The 20,038-nt window shown below is 46.5% G+C and overlaps 1 protein-coding gene across 2 annotated transcripts in view; it reads left to right on the top strand.

The window, feature by feature from the left end:
* The first annotated feature begins 647 nt into the window (after nucleotides 1-647).
* VPS13A (vacuolar protein sorting 13 homolog A) overlaps nucleotides 648-20,038 on the top strand; it is a 327,166-nt gene continuing 307,775 nt past the window's right edge. For both annotated transcript variants that reach the window (XM_077474893.1, XM_077474892.1), the window contains exon 1: nucleotides 648-865. In XM_077474893.1, the coding sequence (XP_077331019.1) occupies nucleotides 766-865 (100 nt within the window). In that variant the 5' untranslated portion in view covers nucleotides 648-765. The remainder of the gene's footprint in view (nucleotides 866-20,038) is intronic.

Raw genomic sequence — 20,038 nt, 5'->3', positions numbered from 1 at the left:
TTCTATGCCTGAATTTGGCCCTGAAACGGAGCCAAAGACGCACATCGTTTTTGTGCAGTGCGCTCCGCAGCCACAACGGAGATATGTGAACCAGCTCCATAGGGAGCCAGTCACATTCTCCTGCTATACGAATTGGATGCGGAGAAATCCACATCTAATTCGCATCGGTGTGAACCCGGCCTTACACGCCTGTATGCATTCGCGCAAATACTATACAGACCGTTGTCATATTTTTTTTTCTGCCAGGATGTATACATCAGTATTGTGTACCCAAAAGCACTGTTTTTTTTTGGTTTTGTTTTTTACATTTGCCCCAACATATAATTTCCAACGACCTGTAATAAAATGGACCTGCTTTTTAATTCCTGTGTATGAGGGGCCAACCAAGCCTGAAGTGCTCTGGTGCCCCCTCCCCCTTGTTATTTCGGTATTTTACGTGAGGAAAGTACACAACTGTGAAGCCTGCTGCCTGAGACTGTATCATTGTATTACAGCTCCAGTCAGTGAAGCAGTGTATCGGGATATAAATGCAGTTGTGTGAAACAGAACACAAGCTCAAGTCTCTCCCAAGCCTGAGGAGGTAGTGACCTGCTAGCAATGAACTGACAAAGCAGCTCTCCTCCTCCTCCTCCATGTGACAGTGTTTCCACATGGTGTAGGGGGAAGGCCTGGCTCAGGGCGTACTTCTCATGAGAAGGCAGGGCGGGCCTGGCTGCTAATGTGTATGTGTGAGCCTGAGAGCTGAAAGGACAGCCGGGGGACACCATGGTGTTCGAGTCTGTGGTGGTCGATGTCCTGAACCGCTTTCTTGGGGACTATGTGGTGAACCTGGATAGCTCTCAGCTGAAGTTGGGCATATGGGGAGGTGAGTGACGGTGGTCCTGTGTGTGTGTGTATGTATATATGTATATATGTGTATATATATATATATATATATATATATATATATATATATATATAATTATAGAGCACCAGTTGTGTATCCAAACTGCCTGAAAGGAAAATGACTGTTGTAATAATCTAAAGCCACATACACACTATTCTTTTTTCTTCAGATTTACAAAATCCATATAATATGGGGGTCAAACCTTGAGACCCCTTTCACACTGGGGCGTTTTTCAGGCACTTTAGCGTTAAAAAAAAAAAAATGACTGTAAAGAGCTTGAAAGAAGCCTCATCTGCCACCCCAATGTGAAAGCCCAAGTGCTTTAAGGCCCCTTTCACACTGGGGCGGTGCAGGTGTCATATTAGCAACGCTATTCGCCCGCTAGCGGTTTTAACTCAAGCTAGCGCCTGCAAAAGGGTTAAAACTGCCCGCTGCAGCGCCGCTTTGCCGGTGGTATAGCCACGCTTTCCCATTGATTTCAATGGGAAGGAGCGGTGAATTCACCGCTCCAAAGATGCTGCTAGCATCAATTTTTTTTTTTTTTAACCATCCTGCTGGCGCACCTCTCAAGTGTGAAAGCCCTCCAGCTTTCACATTGGAGTGAAAGGAGATGCTTTTTTCAGGCGCTATACAGGCACTATTTTTAGCACTGTAGCGCCTGAAAAATGCCTGCGTGAAAGGGGCCCAAGAGCCCTTTCACACTGCCATCGCCCGAAAAATGCTGGTAAAGTGCTGCTTAAACTAGCTTAACTACTTTACCAGCATTTTTGAGCACTCGTTAGTGGCTGACTAAAGGGTTAAAAATGCCCACAAAGCGCAGCTGGCAAAAGCGCTTTGCAGGCGTTTTGCAGGAGCTTACCATTAATTTCAATGGGAAGGGGCGCTTTAGGAGCTTTAAAAGCGCTCCAAGGAAGCTGCTTGCAGGACTTTTTTTTTATTTTTTTTTACGCCCTGCCAGTGCAGCGCCTCAGTGTGAAAGCACTCGGGCTTTCACATTGGGATTGCAGATGAGGCTTCTTTTAGGCGATTTACAGGCACTTTTTTTAACACTAAAGTGCCTGAAAAACGCCCCAGTATGAAAGGCACCACATGTTTTTGGTAAATCTGAAGACTAATAACTGCGGAAAATCGAATAGTGTGTATGGGGCTTTAAACCTTGTACACATGATGAGAATATCGGACAAATGAACTGTGAGACTAGCCAAAAAAAAAAAAAAAAAAACGAATATAACACCAATAGATGATTATAGTCCTGAAAATTATTGTATGACATCATAAAACCTTCCATGATTATGCAATGTATTCTTTCGTTTTTGAGCATAAATGGTCTTGGTCAATTTATTTTTATGGAAGAATATTGTACTGATTAAAAGAAAATCTTTGTTATGGTATTGTGCATGACATTTTTTTTTAATGAAGAATAATAATAAAAAAATTATGGATAATTTTGCATGAACTGTCGTGATCAGCTTTCAGAAGCTGTATACTAAGAATGAGCTGAGGCAAGTTCACAACTCCACGTGCCTGCCAGGAAGCTGACCCTGTGCAGCTCTAATCACAGGCAATGTGGCATTTCCCGATCTGGGCAGCCGCGGATCGGGATGTACCTCGCTGCCTGTGATTAGCGCTGCGCAGGGTCAGCTTCCTGGTGGGCTTGGGCACGTGGAGTTGCGAACTCGCCTCAGCTCATCCTTAGTACTAACAGATTATCAAACGGGCGCTCTGAAATCTGTATTTTTCATCTGATTTCTCATTGTGTGTACTAGGCAATAAGCTTTTCATACAAAAACACGTAGCACTATTAGCCCCCGGTAACACCAGTGCAACTTGCCATGCCATTTTGACCGTTTTCAAATCACATGACAGGTTGCACCTTATTGTCTGCATTGGAAGTGGTCGGCGTAGTTCCTACGCTACTTTTTACAAGTTCAGGTGCGACTTGCATATACCTCTGTCCATAAAGTAACACAGATGTCTTCCAAGTAGCACCTGAAGTGATTTCAATGTCGCGGTCGGTGTGACTGGGGGCTTATCTGTTTTTTTACATCCGCCAGCTAGAGTCCTTAAAAGGATAGTTCACCTTTACAAAAAACCTGGCTATGCAGGGAAGGGGTGTTTGTAGATTAAAACAAATTGTGCAGCTCTGACCAAGGATGAATTCTACCTTTTGCTATATGTGTAGGCCACTTGCACTTATGAAGCCTGACTGGAATACTCCCAGGATGTTGCTAAGTGAGGCCTAGTCATCACTGCTCCCCTCCACCATCACAGGAGTGTGCTCTTTCTCTGATTCAATCCCTCTCACCATTCTCCTTTTCTCCCCTGATGCAGTTGCTCTGAGCTCAGCATTTGAGAGCTCACTCCTGTGATGGTGAAGGTGAGCAGTGATGACTAGGCCTCACTTAGCAACGTCCTGGGAGTACTTAGCAACGTCCTAGGAGTATTGCAGTCAGGTTTCAAGGTACATAAATGGCCTACACCTATAGCAAGGGTTTTAGTCAGAGCTGCACAGTTTGTTTTTATCTACTGATGCCAGAGCCAGAGTTCCAGAGCCATTTTTATATACAAAAACAGACCATTTGTTTGTTTCCACCCGTGTTGTTTTTTTTCTTCTTAATGAAACAAAAATAGGGCTTTGATCCTTTTTAAAAAGCAAATGTTGATGGATGTGGATGTAAACGAATGATCATCCGTTTACATCTGTTTTTCCATAGAGATGCATCGATATATGTATTTCATCTATCAATGGAAAAACAGATAAATGGTCTGTATGTGTGAAAGGGGCCTAAACCCTAGTACACACAGGCCGAATGTCAGGCGGCATCGGGCAGGCCAATAGAAACTGGCTAACATTTGGCCCGTGTGTACGGCAGCAGATCCGACAGGCCGACCAGGCTTCTGTCGATGGGGCATGACTGAAAAAGGTCTGCTGATTAGTGCTCTCAGCCAATGGCTGAGAGCGTTGACTAGAGTGTTCTGGTTGGAGGACCGTCCCTCTGTCAGAACACAATAGAACAGCAGGGGAGATTGCTGTACTAACATCTGATTGTTAGTATAGCTTCCATGACTGGAGCTGTCAGTTTGTTTTCATTCAGCCCGCTGTGTTGAACGTAAAAAAAACACTAATAGTGTGTACAAGGCTTTAGGCTATAGTCATGCAAGCAGCCAGCGACTGATAGTTTGCTGTGTTTAGAAGTGGCTAAAACCTGCCTCTTAACACAGCAGCACTCTGTGCTATGGCTGTATACAAACTGGCTTAGTTGAGACGTGTGTGTGTGTGTGTGTGACCACAACTCCGCAGGAACGTCAAACCTGGGCGCATGCTGCCTCCATGGTTTGTTGGGGTTTCATTTACTTGTAACCTTTACATGCAAACAGCGGGGCACTGGCCATAGCTGCTACTGTTTGCAAGCAGTGTGAGCAGGCAGTGTTTACAGCCACCGGCAAGAATCTACTGATGACGTTAGCAGTATTTTCAAACATTTGAACTCTTTGGAGATTCACATTCCCCATTTGCAGTGTTTATTTCAACAATGCGGCATGTCCACTACACACCACTTGAACAAATGAGCTCTACTTATCTGTATAGTGCTATATTGCTCACTATTATGTAAATGGAAAACGTGATGCACAAAATGCTGTAACCTATAGCAAACAGATTTTAGGTCCATTCATTTAAATGGTTGTATACTTCAGACATGAAATATGAACATAGCATATCTCTCTATAGTGTGTACTTAAAATGGAAGTAAACCCTTCCAAACAACTTTGACCTACAGGTAAGCCTAGATTAAGGCTTACCTGTAGGTCCAAGTAATATCTCCTAAACCTATATGGTTTAGGAGATATTTGCCCGAAAATGGGCACCGCTGTCTACGGCGCATGCGCCGTAGACAGCGGCGCGCATGCGCACTAAATGCGGCAAGTCCAAGAATGGATTTGCCAAATTTGTCGACTCCCGTGCGCATGCGCGGGAGTGACGTCATCGCGGCCTCGCCGTATGACAGCGGCGGAGCTGCGAGGCGCGACTCCCGTGCGCATGCGCGGGAGTGACGGCTTCGCCGCTGTCATTGGTCGGAGCTGCGAGACGCCACCAGCAAGATGGACGCGGCGGACTACAGGGATCAGCGGCGACTTCGCTGGCTCCTGTGTCAGGTAAGTGACACATAATGAGCTACTATGCGATGCATAGTAGTCCATTATGCTTTACCTTTGCAGGGAAAAAAAGAGGAAGTAAACCCATCAGGGTTTACTTCCTCTTTAATTTAGGACAGTAAGCCCCCATTCACACTGGTGTGACTTGTCATGCAGTTTGACAGTTAAAAATCGCATGACAAGTCACGCCCCATTTCCGACAATGGAATAACTCATGTCACAGCGATTATGAAAAGGTTCCTGCACTACTTTGTACCCATTTTCATTGTGACTTGCATTGACTTCTGTTCATTTAAATTGGCAGTGCAAATTCGTGCTGATGCACGCCTTTGAAATCGTGCTAAAGTAGTGCAATTTCAAAGCTGCACCGGTGCGAATGGGGGCTTAGGGTCATTTCTGTCTGTTGCTTTGTTCATCTGCTATCGGCATGAGTCGCTTCTGACAAGTTTTCTTGACACCAAGAGAAAAAAGATGACAGAGGAGGGACCTCCAGCAGATTGATAGCCTCAGCTCTGTTGCTGTGTGAAAGTGGGTGTGTCCCTCCCCTCTAATCAGCTCACACATCAGTGCACTCAGCCACTGCCAGCTCCTTTTGTTGTTTTCCTCCGCTGTATGTATTCCAGAGGGAGGGGCTGAGCTCTCCGTCCAGGCGGTAACCTGACCTCCCTCTGTAATTCAAACATTGGAGGAAGACTGTGCCGGGGCGGTCACACGCCCCTTCCTCTGTAATACAAACTTAAGAGGAAGACCGTGCTGGGCGGTCACGTGACCGCAAGGCAGACATCAGTGGGAGAGCTCAGCCCCTCCCTCTGGAATAAATACAGTGGAGAAAGACAGCGCCAATCGGTCGCATGACCGCTGATCGGGGATAAGAAGAATTTTAGAAAATGGCATATAGTATATACATCATATAATCCTAGCAGAGGGACTGGCAGTGATTGGGAGCAGTAATGTATGCACTGCTCAGAACAGCGATAGAAGGGAAGGGGAGGGGTGACTCACACAGATGACAGGCTGAGAGGGGAGGGGGGAGGAGGGAGGAGGACACAGGAGCAGAGCAGAGAGCTGCGGATGATGGAGGCACGTAAATGATCGGTGTCAGGGCTCAGCAGCCATAATACACCGTGGTCAGTTTACATAGGGGAGGGGAGAAACTGTCAGGATTAGCCAGGTATTTCAGGTTTTACAGGGGGCCAAATTGCACAGCAAAAGTACTGTGCTGTATAACATGCTTTAAAGGAAAAAAACTAGCTAGCATGCACTGCATACTAGTTCATTATGAAATGCATACCTTTAGAACAAGGCGTCGGTAACTTGCCTGATCCATGCCGAGGGAGCTGACACGTTGCCTCGGCGTGTCTTCCGTGTATCACGGCTCCAGTGCTGTGAGCTGCTGGAGCCACGATGTCGTCACTCCCGTGCATGCGTATGGGAGACTCCTTTCCGGCAAGGTCCGGCGTCTGCCGGGCTTTCAGCTGAGAAACTTCAGCGGCTCATTGCAAGGGGAATATCTTCTAAACCATACAGGTTTAGGAGATATTCTTTTTACCTACATATAAGCCTTATTATAGGCTTACCTGTAGGTAAAAGTAATGAAATTGACTATGGGGTTTGGGGGTTAACAAACACTTTAAACTCTGACAAGCTTTAAAATTCTGCACTTTGAATGAATGTAGAGAAGACTGCAGATACAGCATTTGTAGGAGGATTTGTTAAATCTCTGTGTTATCTGAGGCCTTGGGTTTATGGAAGGGTTTACAGCCACTTTAGGATCTCAAACACTACCAGCTGGGAATGAGGCAATGAGAAACAATGCACTGCATTGTTAGCATGCGAAGCAATGTTTACTTTTTTTAAAAAAACTTTATTGACATATCACATGTTTCAATGTGGTGGCATGCAGTAAAGTGTAATGCTCTGTGTAAAAATGCAGCAAGTTCTGCATTTGTATGCAGTGCACCACAACCAACCCTCCTCAACACAGCTTTGTGGTATGATCAGTTGTTTTCTATATGCCCTTGTGTTGAGCCTGGGTTCATCTATGCCAGCCTTTCTCAACCTTTTTACCCTAAAGAAACCCTTGCAATCTTTTTCAGGTCCCAGAGATCCCCTACTTAAAGTAGTCCATTGGTGCTCTTTGGGAAATTGCCCCCTCCGTTGGTGGTGGACAGTAGGAAGAATTCTCCCTTAACAGACATGACTCTGGCTATGCCAAGTGGTGTTGAACCTGGAACTATGCAGGCACCATCACACGATAGGTAATTTAGCCACAGCTCAAGGAACCCTTTGCCACCTCTGGAGGAACCCTGATTGAGATTCTATGCAGATCAAGACAGCTTAAAGAAGATGGTGTAAATGAGCCCTAAGGACTCATTCACACTAGGTGCACTAGGGCTACATTGACTATTTCCAGTGCATATCCAACTTCTAGAGACCTAGACAAGACAAAATGGTGTCAGCTGAAAGAAGTACTGCATGCAAGCAGTAATGCCTTTATTACTTGTGTTATTCAACAGCAAAAAAAGACAGTTCATTGGGGGTAAACAATTGAAACCATTGGCCAGGTTAAGGCAAGGTACTGCATACACTCAGAAATGCTCACAAGCACCCCTTAACCTCATTTGCAGTTGGGGTGAGACAGTAAAAACATGGAGTTGCGCTGCATGTTTTCTACCACCCAACCACTCCCCCTTAAGCTGCAAAGACAGCGCAGGAGGTTGTACACTAGCCACAGCTACAGTGCTTTGCATCGTGGCACAGCAAAATATATCCCCGTTGCATTCTACAGCCAGTACTGCTGGACCCAATGTGACCCATTCAACTGAATAATTGGTTGTGATTTGGTGGTGCAGGTTTTTAGGGGTTAAAACAGGTGGTGAATAACAACCTAAGGCCTCTTGACTGCCTGTCAAACACCCTCTAAAATGCGACCTTCCGCACATTGTTCTTCAGAGGGTGACACAGACGTAAATGAGCCCTATTGCAGTCATCTATTGCTGCACGGAGATGATGGACAGACCTTGTATCTGCCCAAGCCTCCATTATAACTGGAAGTGCCATGACTGTTTCACTTTTGATGTAGACATGGTGCTGAAACATTGTTCCACAGTGTGTTTACATTGTCTTTTGCTGAACTATGGAGGGCTTGGTTGCAGAAGGGGCAGAAACCATGCAGCTGATTGATTCTATTTCTAGAATTATGCAGGCCATACATGGAGCAACTACGGGCTGCAGGAAAGAAATTTGCTTGATTCCCCCAGCAACACAGACAGTGTTAACTGGGGAATCCCTCCCACCAAACTATTGTGTTCTGGTAGGGGAGGGCGACCCCACCGGGTGAACGCCGTGATTATTGCTAACGGCTATATCAGCTGCTAGCGACAATCGCATGTAAAATCCAGCAGGTGGTGTACCCAAGTTAATAAAAAGGATGGAATGGCGTAAAGGCACTGCATAATGGGGCTAATAAAATTACATAAAAGAACATGTATTAATCAAAGGGCTATCTGCAAGATATAATATAATCAGTAGTAAAATAAATCAGCTTAATAGGAACAAAGTCCTGGTATAAAACAAAACAAAAATGCCCATAAAAAAATGGAGCAAAATGTCCATAAAAAAACAAAAAAAAAAAACAGTAGCACAGAGGGCAGCTCCCTTATGAGTGAAGCAAACTCTGGAAGACAAGATAAAGGAACAAAAAGAGGCGCCTTTAAGTGCAATATGTTTTAAAATATAGTTTAATGATAATATAATCAGCTAAGTGGCTACTAACATGACAGTTGTGAGATACAGGCATGGGTTTATCTCAAATATGGGGTGTGCAGTCACTCTGTTGTTCGAAGATGCATCCTAGGTGTTGTCTCAGTACTCTGAAAAGATCTTGGATGGAATGAAAGGATCCAAAGAGCGTTGTCAACCGAGCTGGATTGTGCTGAGCAAGGGCGTGCGCGTCTTGCGGTCTGCAATGGACTCTGCCGGTGTGTGTGTGTAACTCGGCGACGGCATGTCTGCCTGGAATGCACTAGGTGCAGTCTGTAACCCGAAGTGACGTCGGGGTGTGTCAGATGACGCGTTTCAAAGCTTCCTCTTTTACCACAGATCAAAAAAAATGGAAGCTTTGAAACGCGTCATCTGACATGCCACAATGTCACTTCCGGTTCCAGGCTGACACGCACGCCAACGCCGAGTTACACACAGACTGGGAGAGTCCATTGCAGACGCAAGACACACACGCCCCTGCTCAGCACAATCCAGCTCTGCTGACAACGCTCTTTGTATCCTTTCATTCCATCCAGGATCTTTTCAGAGTACTGGGACAACACTTAGGATGCATCCCCGAACAACAGAGTGACTGCATACCCCATACTGAGATAAACCCATGCTTGCATCTCACAACTGTCATGTGAGTATTCACCTGGCTGATTATATTATCATTAAATTATACTTTTAAAACATATTACACTTAGAGGTGCCTCTTTTTGTTCCTTTATGGTGTACCCAAGTTGACCAACTTGGGTACTTTTAGCCTGCCCATACATGGTTTGGATCTCGGCTGGTCTCTGCTGAACAGCCCAGATTTGAACCATCTATGGCTGGCCTTACAGCTGGACTGTAGCTGTCACTATCTCTGTTTTATATATATATATATATATATATATATATATATATATATATATATATATATATATTATAAAATATACTGGTTGCCTTGGACGGGGACAGGGAGGAGGTGGGACAAGCGCTGTACATACAGGTGAATTTCCTGTTTACACGGCAGCCTCTGTAATAGGAAGTCTCGTCTTCTGCGCTACCATTGGAAGACTGTTCTGGCAATCGTAGGAGGCGGGACTTTGTATTAAAGAGGCCATTGAGTAAACAGATTCTCGTGTATGTAATCTGTTTGCGCTCGCCCCCCTCCCTGCCCCCTCCGAGGTTGCAGATGGGCATAGATCAGGCTGCACTGATGGTATTGGGGGTGCTGCATTCTTGGCAATGGTGGGGCTGCATTCATGGGCACTGACCCTTATTTTACTTCACAGTTATATATTTAAAATGTAATTTTTTTTTTTTGGAAACTTCCCTCTTAAAGTGAAGGTGCATGTTATATGCCAATAAATACAGTATATCCAACTAACACACCTAAGCTCACCTCTTCACCACACACAGCCACAAAAGCAAGAGAATTCTTGTTGGGCTCGGACAAACACAGACCGAATTTTAATGGTTCAAAGAATGTCAGGTAAAATGGTCGGCCCTCACGTGTGTTCACTTCATCGAATCTGCCCCTCTTTCAAAAAAGTTTGGACACCCTTGGTCTTGAGCATCTGCCAGTCCATTAGCTTGAAGGAGGGAGGAGCAGGGGAGTGCGTTGCCATCTTAGGCTACAGGGCTATGTTGACACACACACACACAGCATAGGGAGACACAGCTGTAGTCTTGGCTGGAAATGCACACAAAATGGTGGCTCCATAGGACACTGCAAATGAAAAGAGCCACCCTAAAAGTAGATATCTGGGCCAGCACGCAGGCGACCAACTCATTCTACAGGAAAATTAAAGTTGAATACATCAAGGAGCAGCAAACTTTGTAAGTTATTTCACCAGCATTAGAATGAGGTTAAATAAATATAAGCTTTAATATCACTTTAACCTCTGGAGATATGGAAGCTGTCATTGCTCACTTGTTTTTCAAGGGTCATGTCATATCTAACCTTGCCTTTCCTTAGAGCCCATTCACACAGGGGCAACACGACTTGTAGGCGACTTGATCAGGCTACTTGGACACGACTTGACAGCGGCGACTTGGGACGACTTCAAAACGACTTGTGATGACTTCAAGCGCGACTTGGGACGACTTACAAGTCGCCCCAGGCCAGGCGACTTTTGCCGCGGCCAAGCAGAGAATGAGCTCAAGGGGAAACTCCACGGCAAATTTCTGAAAAAAAATTGGCGTGGGTTCCCCCTCCGAGAGCATACCAGGCCCTTAGGTCTGGTATGGATTCCAAGGGGAACCCCCTACGCCGAAAAAACGGCGTGGGGGTCCCCCCCAGATCCACACCAGACCCTTATCCGAGCACGCTACCCGGCCGGCCAGGAAAGGGGGTGGGGACGAGCGGGCGGCCCCCCCCCCTCCTGAGCCGTACCAGGCCGCGTGCCCTCAACATGGGGGGGTGCCTTGGGGGAGGGGGGGCGTGCGGCCCCCCCACCCCAAAGCACCTTGTCCCCATGTTGATGAGGACAAGGGCCTCTTCCCGACAACCCTGGCCGTTGGTTGTCGGGGTCTGCGGGCGGGGGGCTTATCGGAATCCGGGAGCCCCCTTTAATAAGGGGGCCCCCGGATACCGGCCCCCCACCCTATGTGAATGAGTATGGGGTACAATGTACCCCTACCCATTCACCTGTGAAATAAAGTACAATAAAACACACAACACAGAGAAAAAGTATTTTATTGCACAGCCGGGGGTCTTCCGTCTTCGGGGGTCTTCTCGCCGGACTCCTCCGCTATGTGTGTGTAGCTCTTTTGCCAGCGGAGGAGTCCGGCTTTCTTCCTCCCCGCCGCCGGCCTCTTCTCCCGACTTCGGGGGTCTTGTCCCCCTCTTCGGTTCTTCTGCCGGGCCACCGCGCCTGGTCCGGTGGCCCGGTCTTCTGTCGCCGTCTTCCGTTCCCTTCGGTTCTTCTGCCGGGCCACCGCGCCTTCTTATAGCTCTTTTACAGGCGGTGGCCCGGTCTTCCGTCGCCGCCGCCGCCTTCCGTTCTTCTCCTTCTTCTTCTCCTGGAGATGTTGACTCGACGAGCTCTCCGGCCACAATGCCAGGGACGCGCTCCGCTGCCTCTTATATAGGGACAATGGGGCGGTGTCACATGGGTTGATGTCACATGGGTTGGTCACATGGGTTGATGTCACATGGTAAGGGGGCGGGGTCACCATGTGACATCAACCCATGTGACCAACCCATGTGACATCAACCCATGTGACACCGCCCCATTGTCCCTATATAAGAGGCAGCGGAGCGCGTCCCTGGCATTGTGGCCGGAGAGCTCGTCGAGTCAACATCTCCAGGAGAAGAAGAAGGAGAAGAACGGAAGGCGGCGGCGGCGGCGACGGAAGACCGGGCCACCGCCTGTAAAAGAGCTATAAGAAGGCGCGGTGGCCCGGCAGAAGAACCGAAGGCGGCGACAGAAGAACGGAAGACGGCGACAGAAGACCGGGCCACCGGACCAGGCGCGGTGGCCCGGCAGAAGAACCGAAGAGGGGGACAAGACCCCCGAAGTCGGGAGAAGAGGCCGGCGGCGGGGAGGAAGAAAGCCGGACTCCTCCGCTGGCAAAAGAGCTACACACACATAGCGGAGGAGTCCGGCGAGAAGACCCCCGAAGACGGAAGACCCCCGGCTGTGCAATAAAATACTTTTTCTCTGTGTTGTGTGTTTTATTGTACTTTATTTCACAGGTGAATGGGTAGGGGTACATTGTACCCCATACTCATTCACATAGGGTGGGGGGCCGGTATCCGGGGGCCCCCTTATTAAAGGGGGCTCCCGGATTCCGATAAGCCCCCCGCCCGCAGACCCCGACAACCAACGGCCAGGGTTGTCAGGAAGAGGCCCTTGTCCTCATCAACATGGGGACAAGGTGCTTTGGGGTGGGGGGGGCCGCACGCCCCCCTCCCCCAAGGCACCCCCCATGTTGAGGGCACGCGGCCTGGTACGGCTCAGGAGGGGGGGGGCCGCCCGCTCGTCCCCACCCCCTTTCCTGGCCGGCCGGGTAGCGTGCTCGGATAAGGGTCTGGTGTGGATCTGGGGGGGACCCCCACGCCGTTTTTTCGGCGTAGGGGGTTCCCCTTGGAATCCATACCAGACCTAAGGGCCTGGTATGCTCTCGGAGGGGGAACCCACGCCAATTTTTTTTCAGAAATTTGCCGTGGAGTTCCCTCTTGAGAGCTGATAATTCTGTCAAAGTCGCCTCCGTATAGACGGAGATCCGACTTGGAGGCGACCTCCATTGAAATCAATGGGTACCGGTCGCCTACAAGTCGGATAGAAGTAGTACAGGAACCTTTTTTGAAGTCGGAGCGACTTCAGTAGCGTGCATTAACACGGCTCTCATTCACTTACATTGCTTTTTAAATGTTGTCCGACCTGAGGCGACCTGAGGCGACTAGGGGCGACCTGAAGTCGGATCAGGAGTTGCCCCTGTGTGAATGGGCTCTTAAGTGAGCTACTGCCCTGAAAAAAAAGCATGCACATGTCAGGATTTGGGATGCCTGATGTTTTTCAGGTCAGGTATGACCTAAATAATAATAAATAAGCAAGAATAGGAATCACAGCCCTGCGGTATACACCTCAAAAACAGGGAGCAGGGGCAGCTCTTATATTTCCCATCAGACAGGTTCTCTTTAAAGTTCTATAAATAGTGAGTGCTTTTTGGGAAATTCAGACATGTGAACCCTTTGCTTATTTATTTCAGTAAGTAGATTCTCTAAAGCTGATCTTGTTAAAATTGATTTTCCTCAGTACGGTAAGGTTTTTTTTTTTTTATTTTTTTTTTTACCCAGCATTCACTCTACCCAGGCTTCGTGCACATTGCCACTTTCTACATTTAATAATTGACTTGAGAGGACACTTTTTAGAGATCTATAATACTGTATAGATTAAAAAAAAAAGTAGCCTACCTAGAGGTCTGATTTATGATATATATATATATATATATATATATATATATATATATATATATATATATATATATATATATATATATATATATATAATATTATATTTTAGATTTCTGCTGTTTGTGGTGCAGAACTGCCGATGAAATGGGTTTAACACAGCGGGCTCTGCTATAGGAGCAAGAGGCATGAGAAAGTGAAAGTATAATCTGTAACTGCCATTCAGATGTTGTCCTTCTGTACTACTTTCACTTTCTTGTATTCGTATAACAAATCTGGAATTTCAGCAGTTCTATAGGTCCCATTCACACTTGCGGATGGGACCGTTTTTGATTATCTGTGGGGAGAGTCAGCAGGGTTCTCTGCTATTAGCTGTCTGAGTCCAGGGCCAATCATCCACACGTAATTGCTGTGTGAATGTTTACATGCGAACACCTAAAAATAACTGTGTACGCTGTCATCCTTTCATTGCTTTGCCTACAGCTATTTGCAGGTAACACCAATAACTTTCCCACAGATAAATGAAAACAGCCCCATTCACAAGAATCAGTAGGGCCTTAGACAACACCCATGCTCTTTATTAAAGTGGTTGTAAACCTCAGACATGAAATATGAACAAAGCATATCCCTCTATTATGTACTTGTTTCAATCCAGAATACTAAGGGGTTGATTAGTGGCTCAAGAAGAAGCACATTAAGATAATGGAGTGGCCTAGTCAGTCCCCAGACCTTAATCCCATAGAAAATTTATGGAGGGAGCTGAAACTTTGAGTTGCCAAGAAACCATAAAATGTAAGTTCATCTTTACAGAAAAATCTGTAAGGTGAACTTACACAGAACCTCCACCTCGCCCCCCCCCCCCCGGTCCTGCTGACCTGAATGGCGGTAATTGCCCATTCTGAGCCCCAGTATAGCCGCCTCATGGCTCTGGGGCTTAGAAATCCTCTCAGCTCTCTCCTCTTCCTCCCCGCTGAGAGGACGGGCTACGAGGCTTCTGATTGTTCCACGCCACCCATGTGATGGCACTGACCAATTGGAATGCTCCTAAACGTACCTCCTGACTGTGTACTGTTTAGGCGATTAAGCTCCAAGGATTTCTAAGCCCCGGAGCCATTAGGCGGCTATAACGGGGCTCAGAACAGGCGATTACCACCATTCTGGTCAGTGGGAGTGGGGGGGGAGGTCCTGTGTAAGTTCACCTTACAGATTTTTCTGTAAAGGTGAACTTACCCTTTTAAGAATTTAGAGAAGATCTGAAAAGAGTGGACCAAAATCTCTCATGAGATGTGTGCAAATCTGGTCACCAACTACAAGAAATGTCTTGCCTCTGTTTGCCAACAAGGGTTTCTCCACCAAGTCCTAAGTAATGTTTTGCTTGGGGATCAAATACTTATTTTACTCACTGAACTGCAACTTAAAGAGGTTGTAAACATCAGAAAAATAACCCCTGCAAGACAAAGGCATAATGAGCTAGCAGGGGCGTAACTATAGGGGGTGCAGCAGTTGCGACTGCAACCGGGCCCTGTGATGCAGGGGGCCCATTCAGCCCCCTCTACATATGGCTGGCAGCAACATAGGCAGCTAGGGGTACCAGTGCACCATGCACACGGGTGGCTGGAGGTGGAGGGTGACTAGCAGAGCTCCATGCTCGACTATCGCACTGGCTGCTCTTTAGTTGTGCATTCCCGCATGACCTGTGTCCTCAGAGTACCCCTCTCCTGCTCCATGCATTGCCGCTCAGTCCAATGGACAGGGACCCCTTCTCACGTGGGCACAGGGACCCCCACCTCCCCAGGGGACAGGGACCCCTTCTCACCTGGGGGCAGTAACTTCATCTGCCCTGGAGAAAAGGACCTAATCTCTTCTGGGGACGGGGACCCCATCCTGCCTAGGGACAGTCCCCCAATGGGGCACCTAAAAATTTAAAAATACTGATACCAGTGGTGGAACTACAGGGCTCACAAAGGTCATACCTGTGACCACACCCTGGAGTTCCACCGCCGGACTCGGAGAAAAGGGCCCTGGCTGGGGTTCAGGGGGGCCCTTCATGATTTCTTGCATCGGGGCCCTGAAGGTTCTAGTTACGCCACTGTGAGCTAGTATGCATCGCATACTCGCTCATTATGAAACACTTACCTTAGATCGAAGCTGTTGCAGTGGTCCCTGCACACCACTGAGACGGCTGACGTTTTACCTGGAGTTTCTTGAGGGGTTTGCGAACTTCAGCGCTGTGATCGGCTGGAGCCGCGGTGATGTCACTCCTGCGCATGGGCCGTTCCTTCAGAGCACATGTGCCAGTGATGGCAATGTAAATAATATCTCCTAAACTGTACATGTTTAACCACTTCCCTCCTGGCCTATAGCAGAATGACAGCTGGGAAATGGTTCAGTTACCCTGACTGGGCATCATATGACATCCAGCAGGATAACTGCCGGCTAGCGCCCTTGAGGGGCGCGCATTGCGGCAAGTGTTGCGGCTTGTCAGTCTGACACACCACAACTCCAATCTAGGTAAAGAGTCTCTGAGACTCTTTCCCACATGATCAGCCGTGTCCAATCACGGCTGACCACGATGGACACAGGACGAGCTGTTTATCGGCTGTTCCTCACTTGTGTCTGACAGACTCGAGTAGAGGAGAGCCGATCGGCTGCTCTCCTGACGGGTGACAGGGGGGGGGGGGTCTGCGCTGATTGTTTATCAGCGCAGCCCCCCCCCCCGCTTGGATGCTCGTCCAGGACCACCAGGTTTGCCACCCTAGCCCACCAGCGATATGCCAATCAGTGCCAATGAAAAATGCATGCCAGTGATGCCTATCAGTGAAATCAGTGCCAACCATCAGTGCCATCTCATTTGTGCCGCCTTATCAGTGCAGCTTGTCAGTGCCCATTTACAAAATTTTATAACAAAAACAAACTATTTTTTTTCTAACTTTTTTTCATTTTTTTTTTATTAATTTAGAAAAAAATAAAAACCGTGGAGGTGATCAAATGCCACCAAAAGAAAGCGCTATTTGTGGGAACAAAATGATAAACATTTAGTTTGGGTACAGCGTAGCATGACCGGGCAATTGTCATTTAAAAAGTGAGCACTGAAAATTGTCTTAGGAAGGTGCGAAAGTGTCCGTGATTGAAGTGGTTAAGAGATATTTTCACTACCTATAGGTAAGCCTTATTATAGACTTGCCTATTAGGTAAATGTAAGCAGAGGGAGTTTACTTCCTCTTTAATTTATAGTATTTTGTTTTATGTGTTTTTGTTTTTCTGGATTTTTTGGTTGCTATTCTGCCTCTATTATTAAAAATAAACCTATGATAAAAATTATAGACCCTTCATTTCTTTGTAAGTGGGGATCAAATAATTATTTTCCCCACTGTAACGCCACGGACACATTTTCTCACCAAAGAGGTCTGCTGTGGCAGTTTGGTCTGTTAAAGTGGAGGGCCACCCTGAAAAAAAAAAAATATAAAAAATTGCAAAAAAATATAAAAAAAAAAAAAGAGAATTTTTTTTTTTTTTTTTACTTACCAGAAATGCCTGTTGCTAGGCACATAATCCTAATCTTCATCTTCCTCCTCTGCAGAGATTTTCTTTCTTCTCTCCTCGTCGTGTTGTCTTCTGGGTAATGGGTCGCGCTGTGTTCTGGGAACTGTGTGTCCCAGAACACAGCGCGTCCCATTCACAAAGCGCTGCACGACTCGCGCATGTGCAGTAGGAAACGGGCAGTGAAGCCGCAAGGCTCCACTGCCTGTTTCCCTTAGAAGGAATGGCGGCGCTGGAAGCCGAGGGACGGGTCGGCCTCGGGCGGCCGACATCGCGGGTGCCCTGGACAGGTAAGTCGGCTTATTAAGTCAGCAGCTGCAGTGTTTGCAGCTGCTGACTTTTATTTTTATTTTTATTTTTTAAAAGGCCCTCCTCTTTAAGAAGTGGATCTGATGACTGGGGATGTAGATAAAGAGTTTAAAAATCATCTGAAGTTTACACAGTTAACTGATTATGATTGTCAGGCTCTGTAGAAGCCTTCACTGTGAAGCCTTTAGAGAGATAAGTAAACAGTAGCAGCAGAATGAGGTTTTAAACTGACAACAAGATTGCTATCCCTTACTGAACGTAATATTTCCATCCTAGCAAAATGGCATGAAAGCAAGCCTGGGTTCTCTTTCTTGTCACTACTTATATTTGCTACTAACTAGCAGAAGGTTTGTTTTAAAATGCAACATCAAAATGATACATAAATGAAGAAAATGCGAAAGTAGTAAAATACTTTTTGTACAGTTGATAACTTGGCCAGGAAATGTTGTTCTTGACATATCTGCATATTCAAGAACCTTCAGCAACTTAGATTTTAGGGGTTTCAAAAGTGACATCCAGCTCCTCTAACCTAGGGGTCTCCAAACTTTTCTAAACAAAGAGTCAGTTTACTGTCCTTCAGAATTTAGGAAGGGCCAGACTGTGACCAGTGGGAGCAAAAAAAACGATGTCCTGGCATCAGTAGGAGTAAATGGTGCCCCATCGTTGGTGTCGGTAGGAGTAAGAGTGGCCGGATAAAGACAAGAAAATGGCTGCAGTTTGGAGATCCCTGCTCTCATCTATTGCACATTCAGAATTTTACACTGCTTGGGGGGGGGAATGAAGGAACAGTAGTGGTGTGCTATACTACAAATACAGTTTGTTATAAACAATATGTGACACATGTTTGCAGAGTGTAAGGAGTGGTTTGACTGTGTATTCTTGCATCTATTGAGGATGTGTGGGAATTATTAACGCTCTGCGTCGGCATATTTCAGGGAAAGTCAGTATTGATAACTAGGAAAATCAAACTCAATTGGCTTTCGACCAAAATAGGCTTGGCCGCAAAAATGTCTTTCGGGGTTGGAGGGTTATAAAGATATATAACTTCCAACTCTAACCAGCCAGATCAGTCAAAGGTTCTCTTTTGTTTGAAGCCTCACATTATATAGGCCAAGATGCAGTGTGAAACCACTGACTGTCAGTTCTGTTGATAGAACCCATTAGTAAGATGCTAGAGGGGAAGAATAAGGCACAACCACTAAAGTAATACATTCTACACTTACTGAGTAAATGTGGTTTACTGCTGACTGCTAATCATTCTTTAAAGTACTCGGCAATGTACCAGGTTGCAGCATTGCTGAACTGTCACTGTTGTAGATGCTTTTAATTGCAGCACCAGTGTGATCGCTATGTGTCAGTAATTAAAGGGATGACTTGGCAACCATGAATGTGATAAAGGGGCTTAAGGGATTTACTGTAAATCCAGATATAAAAATTAAACAAGAGGAAATGGCCCAAAATCTCACCAAGATACATATCTTAACAGGTCAGTCTTTAGATTTCTGACACTATGGCTGTTTAAGTTGGCCTGTGTCTAATTCATGAAAGCCTTACACCAGTTTCAGTACAAGTGCCTGTACCAGATTCAAGTAATTTTTACTACCACCGCTATTAGAATCTGTCATTATGGCTGTGATAGATTCTAAAAGATTTACCGCAAATTTGCAGATAAGCAAACTGGGGGTAATTAGGACCATCTCAAAGTTGACATGAAGGAATGGGAATGTTGTGCGCTCATTATTTTTATTTGTTTAAATGTGTTTTTTATATTGGTTGCTAGGACAAAGCTCACCCATGGCCACTGTGCCTGTAGGGTGATCAAAACCTGATCGGGAACTCTGTGACTAATTCCCCATCAGGTTCGCCTTGTTTGTGATTGACAGCTCGTTGAAGCAGGTGAATTCAAAAGCTGCTATTGGACTGGATAGCAACTATGGATCCGCGCACTGCTGTGCACTGTCAATCAAAAGTAAAGCAGATGTTATGGGGAACTAGTCTATCCGTTCCCCATCAGGCTCTGCCGACCTCTAGTTTACAATAGCTAAGGCCATGCGCCTGTCAGCATGACAGCTCAGAGGCTGGGGAGGGAGGAGAGTGCACTAAAGAAGGAGCTTCCAGTAGGCACACTACAATCTCTTTGCAGAGACCTACAGATACATTTACCTGTCTGTGACAGGTACGTGAATTGGGTGCAAGGTGCTCTTAGCCCTTGTACACACGGTCGGATATTCAGACGGAAAATGTCCGATCGGTTCGTGTTGTCGGATAATCCAACCGACAAAGTGCCACGCATGCTCAGATCAAATTCCTAGACCAAAGCTATTGGCTACTAGCCTGAACATAGTCCCGTTGTAATGAAATAACATCATCACGCTCTGAACGATCGGATTTTCCGACAACTTTGTCCGACCGTGTGTATGCAACACCAGTTTCGGCTGATTTGGTTGTCAGAATGTCCGACCGTGTGTACAAGGGCTTAG

Source organism: Lithobates pipiens, unplaced genomic scaffold (assembly GCF_037356315.1).
Source record: "Lithobates pipiens isolate NorthernLeopardFrog02 unplaced genomic scaffold, aLitPip1_a1.2 Scaffold_13, whole genome shotgun sequence".
NCBI classification, from domain to species: domain Eukaryota; kingdom Metazoa; phylum Chordata; class Amphibia; order Anura; family Ranidae; genus Lithobates; species Lithobates pipiens.
Note: the sequence above shows the minus strand (reverse complement) of the source record. Positions and strands in the feature narration are given on the sequence as shown.